The 5,640-nt window shown below is 39.5% G+C and overlaps 1 protein-coding gene across 1 annotated transcript in view; it reads left to right on the top strand.

Moving 5' to 3' along the window:
* Positions 1–4,819, top strand: part of IPO5 (importin 5) — a 47,434-nt gene extending 42,615 nt beyond the window's left edge. Inside the window, exons 24-26 of the mRNA XM_075590824.1 lie at positions 1,875–2,103; positions 3,357–3,498; positions 3,929–4,819. Coding sequence (XP_075446939.1) covers positions 1,875–2,103; positions 3,357–3,498; positions 3,929–4,015 — 458 coding nt within the window. The 3' untranslated portion in view covers positions 4,016–4,819. The remainder of the gene's footprint in view (positions 1–1,874; positions 2,104–3,356; positions 3,499–3,928) is intronic.
* The last annotated feature ends 821 nt before the right edge of the window (positions 4,820–5,640 follow it).

Genomic DNA, 5,640 nt, shown 5'->3' with positions numbered 1-5,640 from the left:
ATGTTCAATATTTGTAGGGTTAATTTGCAAGGAAGAATTGCAAATATAGCAAGTTGCTATAATATAATTATAAATAGTTTAATGTGTTAGACGCTCAGGTGTTAGATTAAACCATTGTATTGTTTAGTAAGTAGAAGGGCGGGGCTGGTGGGAGTTTACAGGAAAGTAAAACTATATCATTTGTACATATGGAAAAAAGGAAAGTCAACATGTTAATAGCTCTGTTATTTGTTGTGTGTTTTAGGGTTAGTTTTGTTTTTTTGCTTTTCTTTTTGTGTTTGACATGCCACACTATGCTGTTTATCCACATGGTCTCCACGAATAGCTCCACTTTCCTTTGAGAGACAAGAATTGGAGAATAGACTCCCTCTACGTGCACTCTGTACATCACCTATTGTAATGTGATATATATATAGTTAAAAAAAACTTTAATAGGAAAAATTACAAATAATTTTATTGATTTGTATATTGGTCTCTGGCCAATCGGTCAGCAACATGGACGTGTACAAATAAACACATTACTTACCTGCTACAAGTATTTATTAATCACACAAAGGTGTATTATGAGTGGGTAAACCTAGTCCAAATAGACACAATCATTTCCACCAGCTGCAAATGAATAGACACCAGTGTAGTGTATTACTGAAACCGTTAAATCTGATACTTGGATCCCATATCTCTTGCCACAATGATTGTAGTAGTTGCGTTCAGTGTCAGTGCTGGTATGTCAGTGGACAAGGCTGAGTTGCTGCAGGTAGAATTGGATACATTTCTATGTATCATCTGTATCATCTCTGTATTTTTATCTATCATCTCTATCTCTGTATATCTATATCTGTATCTCTAGCTCTCTCTAGCTCTATCATCTCTATCTTATCATCTCTATCGACAGGGAGCCCAATGCTACGTCCAATTGACAAAAAATGCATGGTAATGAGTATAAAGTTAAATACTTCAATAATAATATTGGTTGTTTAGTTAAACCCTTTGGCCAAAGCGTTATAAGCCTGCATACCAACGTTAAGGTATAACAAATTTTGCAGGTCCTGACACAGCTGTGAATCTTTCTTTTTACCTCTGTATGAGGGGAAACAACCTCAATTGTTCTTGTCCATACAGCAAAATGAGAGAACCTCCCAAGTTAAAAAGGTGGGGAGGGGGGTGAGCTCTGGGAGGAGGGGCCACCTACCTCCAAACAACTGGTTTTTTTGTTGAAGTATGTTTTGGTGTGTATCTTATTTTTTTTTTCTGTATTGTAATGTTACTTAATGCTTGTAAATCCCCCCCCCCCCCCCCCCCCCCAAAAAGTTAAGAAAAATGCTTGTTACGTTATATATAATACATTCAGAGTTCTTGGTTTTTTTTTTATTATGCTAGAATTATTTAAACGGTAATATAGGACACTTGAGAGAGGCGGTAGACCTGGATTTATTCAACCTGTATGTTTGCCTCTTCCACGGTAGAAGAGTAGCAAAGTAGTCCAATCTTATTTCATTACCGCATGAAGTGTATTTTCTCAAATTATGTTTTGTGTGGAGGTCAGGCTTGAAGAACTTTTGTAAACCCAAATCTGTTTACTTTACAAATGAGAATTATAGCAGATAATCACACCGGCCTTGTCCCTATTACAGCAAAGTAATCAGAAGCTTACATTTACACATGCTGGTCTCCTGAATGATGCAGCATTAAAAACAAATGCAAACTTGGGGCTTCTAAAGTCATTGTAAGACTGCATCACCATATTGGAAGAACACTGGAGACTTTTTTTTTTTTAAATCTAGAATTCTTATACATTGCATTAACCCAGGGCTACCATAAGGTCAGGCTTTCAGCACAAGTGGCTCAGTCTTTGACAGCATTATCCTCTCTTGCAGAAGCCCTTCCACTTCTAGTTGGTGTCATCCAGGCCCCTGAATCAAAAACCAAAGAGAATGTCAATGCAACAGAGAACTGCATCTCCGCAGTAGGGAAAATCATGAAGTTCCGGCCTGACTGTATCAATGTGGAGGAGGTCCTGCCCCACTGGTTGTCGTGGCTGCCCCTGCACGAGGACAAAGAAGAAGCCGTTCACACGTTCAACTTCCTTTGTGACCTCATTGAAAGGTGGGATGAACAAATACTACACATTTATTTTGAGGGTCTGCTAATTAAGCATATGTACAGTAGGTTATACATGCATTAGTCTGTTTTGCATCACTTGAAAGTGGTAATCAAAGATGGTTGTTCCCCCCCCTTTAAAAATTAATTAATTTCACCATAGGATTGAAGCAGCGGGTCTACAGAGCTGAACCCCATTCATTTCAGCTCTGGGGACCCCCTGCTTCCAGAGATTCTTATCTCGTTAGCAGGTGCTGGTAGCTATTCTGGATCGCTAGCTGGTGTTCGCATAATGGCCGCTTTCCAAAACTCCTATGGGCCAATAGTAAGTCGTGACATCATCCGGTGTTTCTTCCTATTGGCCCATGTGACGTGGGGCTTTAAACTTACAGGAGATACCAGGCTCCCCCTTCGGAGGTAAGTATCTTTGGAAGCAGGAGGTCCCCTGAGCTAAAATTAAAGCAGCAATACAGGCGGTCCTCAGTTATCCAACGGAATTCGTTCTGGAAAGTAGAGTGGGAAAGTGAAAGGTTGTTCTGGCGTCGGAAAGCGGCCCCATAGGATTGCATTGTGATGCGTCAGATATGCTGTCCGTCGTAAAGTGAAACGACTGATGGCGAGGAATACCTGTACTACATAACCACTTTTTCGTGTGTGTTTGTGTTCTGTAAAAATCCTGATTGTCTGGCTATGGCCCCAGTCACTGCGGGCGCGCGTTGGAGCACCTGGCGGCGTGTGCACCAGTTTAAGCTGCGGTCCTAGGGTCTAGATGGGACGCTTGTCAAGATTTTTAGCGGGGGCGCGGCCATGATGTCACAGGGCTGGTTCTACTGGCCTAATTGGCTGAACCGCTGCCGTGCCGTAGCCAGCGCTCGGCCGCCACGGCAAGACAAATGTCTTGTCTTTCTTGGGGTAAAACCTGCTATAGAAATCAAAGGATGCTTTAAAACACGTTAAAAATGGCAAGAGTTTATTTATTTTTTAAATGACGACAAACTAATCTCGTGCGTATGTAGATACTCCCACATACGATTTCATGTTTTTGCTGGTTCGATGGAGTTCAGCTCTGGAAACCCCCCGTTTAAAACCTAGGTAAAAATTAAAACCCGCTTGGATTGCTCTTTTAAGGTGGTCTCACTATTTCCATAAACTTTTTAGATGAAAAAGCAATATTTTCTACAGCGTACAATATAAAAACTTTTTTTTTTATACATGACGTGTACAAAAAATAAATCCGAACAATCTTATTTTCTTCACAGTAACAATCCCATTGTGCTAGGACTCAACAATTCCAATTTACCCAAAATATTTAGTATTATAGCAGATGGTGGTGTCCATGAGTCTATTAAAAATGAAGACGTGTGTGGCAAACGGCTTGCTAATGTAATTCGACAAGTTCAGGTGAGTACCTGCTATTTTCTTACAATCGTAGAGTGATCTTAAATGATATAACGAGCAAAATGGATTCCTATGTTTTGATACATAACTTCTATCAATACTACATTCATGAATATACTTGGATATATGTAACGTGACGCTGCCTGACGGTGACACTTGATGTGCTCCTTTGCATAGCAATGACCTGTAGTTCATGTGGAGGCATGTGCAGCATGTAACAGTTGTTGATCTGGAATTAAGTAATGTGGTGACCTATGTAGCATCAGGCTTAGTTGTTAGTCTTTCTGCAGCTTTTTTTCATACAGCTTCAACCTATTACATTGTGTCGGATAATTCTTAGAATTCTGTACATGCGTGCAAAATGTGTCATTCCGTTTCTGATTTTTTTCTCCTAAATTACTGCAGTGTGTTTTAAACACATTTTATGTTTCAGGCCTCCGGAGGATTGTTCACAGAATGTGTAACACAACTGAATGCAGCCCAGCAGAAAGCTTTACAGGATCTCCTCAGCACTGCGTGAAGGCCCTTACCACCACATAGCGGGGAAACTAACATCAAATAAACTTACCTCTTCTGTTTAGGTTACTTTGTTTTCGTTTTTGAGCAAAAAGAACGGTAGTGCTTATAGGCCATTTTTTTGCCAACCATGAGACCGGGTTGGCAGAAGGGAGCGCCGCACCCCCAGACTGCAAGGTGTTTTAAATGGATACTTATTGACAATGAAGATGATCCCTGCAGACCTACAAACAGCTCTAAAAGGATTATTTTTCTATCCTTTAATGTCTCCTCCCTCCTTTTACCACATTCGTGGCTAAGGTGAAACCGTTTTACATTTTCTCTTTAGTTTCCATGAATTAGGGGTTGGGGGGCTATAGTTGGGTCTTAAGACGAATGGACTATAAAATGCTAGGTGCCGGAAGGGCTTGCAATACTTAATGTAGCGCTGCTCTCAAGGCTTCTCCAGCACTAGAATGGTGTGATTAGTTCATCATTAGCTACTTGGCACGATGTGATCATCGTTAGAACCAGTTTCTCTCCACATAGTATTAACTGTACTCGATGATGAGTATGTTTGTGGGATAGAAAAAGTCCTTCTGCCCTGTGAAATCACCTACAAAACCAACGGTAAGAAGACAAAAAGCAGATGCGCAGGAAGATTCATATTGACATCAATCCCCGTCGTCTCACCCAGAAGGCTTATGAATTGATGCAGGGAAATATTTAGCTTGTGGCCCTTGAATGTGAAATGTCTTTGGCATGTCTGGCAATATCTCCACCTCTCAATAAACAGCAATGAAAAACAAACCAGCCTGTGCACAGGTTCCATGCTTGTCTGGCTCTATTCATTCAAATACTGTACGTGTAATAATACATCTCGTTGGGAGTCAAGTAGAATCTTAAATTAAACATACTTAGATACAATTTTATTGCTTTTACTAAAAGGCGGATTCTATTTCTTTTTTTACGAGCCATTCATAGTCTGATTTCTGCAAGCTCTGTATTTGCCAGGCATAGCCTACTATAACATTTTAAAATGCCTTCATGCTCAATGAAAAATTAAAGGTGTCAAAGCATTAATTGTTTGCATTCAATGTGTCTAATTATATTCTCTAGGTGCAGTCTATAGCTTACTAATATTTCTTAGTAGATTATGATTGCTTTTAAGAACTTCAGTTTGAATTTTTAGATTCCCGTTAAACTCCTGTGTGTAACCTGTTGAACAGTTTGTACTGAGACTAATAGAAAGTAACCACAGATATGCATTTTTTTGCATAGACCATGAAAGGAATACTTAAAATAAAAAAAAATTACACTTAAAGATGACTTACAGCTATTTTTTTGTTTGGCATGTTGTTGCAGTATGAATAGTTATGTAAAGCAAGTTGTCATTTAACAGTTGAATATGTGGCAACAAATTTATGCTATAATATTGGGAAGGGACGAGCACTATCCATGAGAATAATTTAAATGTATTGCCTTTCACACTTTCTATTGAACATCAATTGATCTTTGCAAATTGCAAGAAGGTAAATAAAGCTTAACATGCATTGTCCACTTCCAGAACCTTTGTTTCTGAAGTTTAAACATGGTGCTGTCTGAGAGGTTTGGTAAACTTGTGTGCCACATGGGCATACCCCTTTTGTG

Source organism: Ascaphus truei, chromosome 3, assembly GCF_040206685.1.
Source record: "Ascaphus truei isolate aAscTru1 chromosome 3, aAscTru1.hap1, whole genome shotgun sequence".
In the NCBI taxonomy this organism is placed as follows: domain Eukaryota; kingdom Metazoa; phylum Chordata; class Amphibia; order Anura; family Ascaphidae; genus Ascaphus; species Ascaphus truei.
This window is presented reverse-complemented; position numbering and strand designations above follow the sequence as displayed.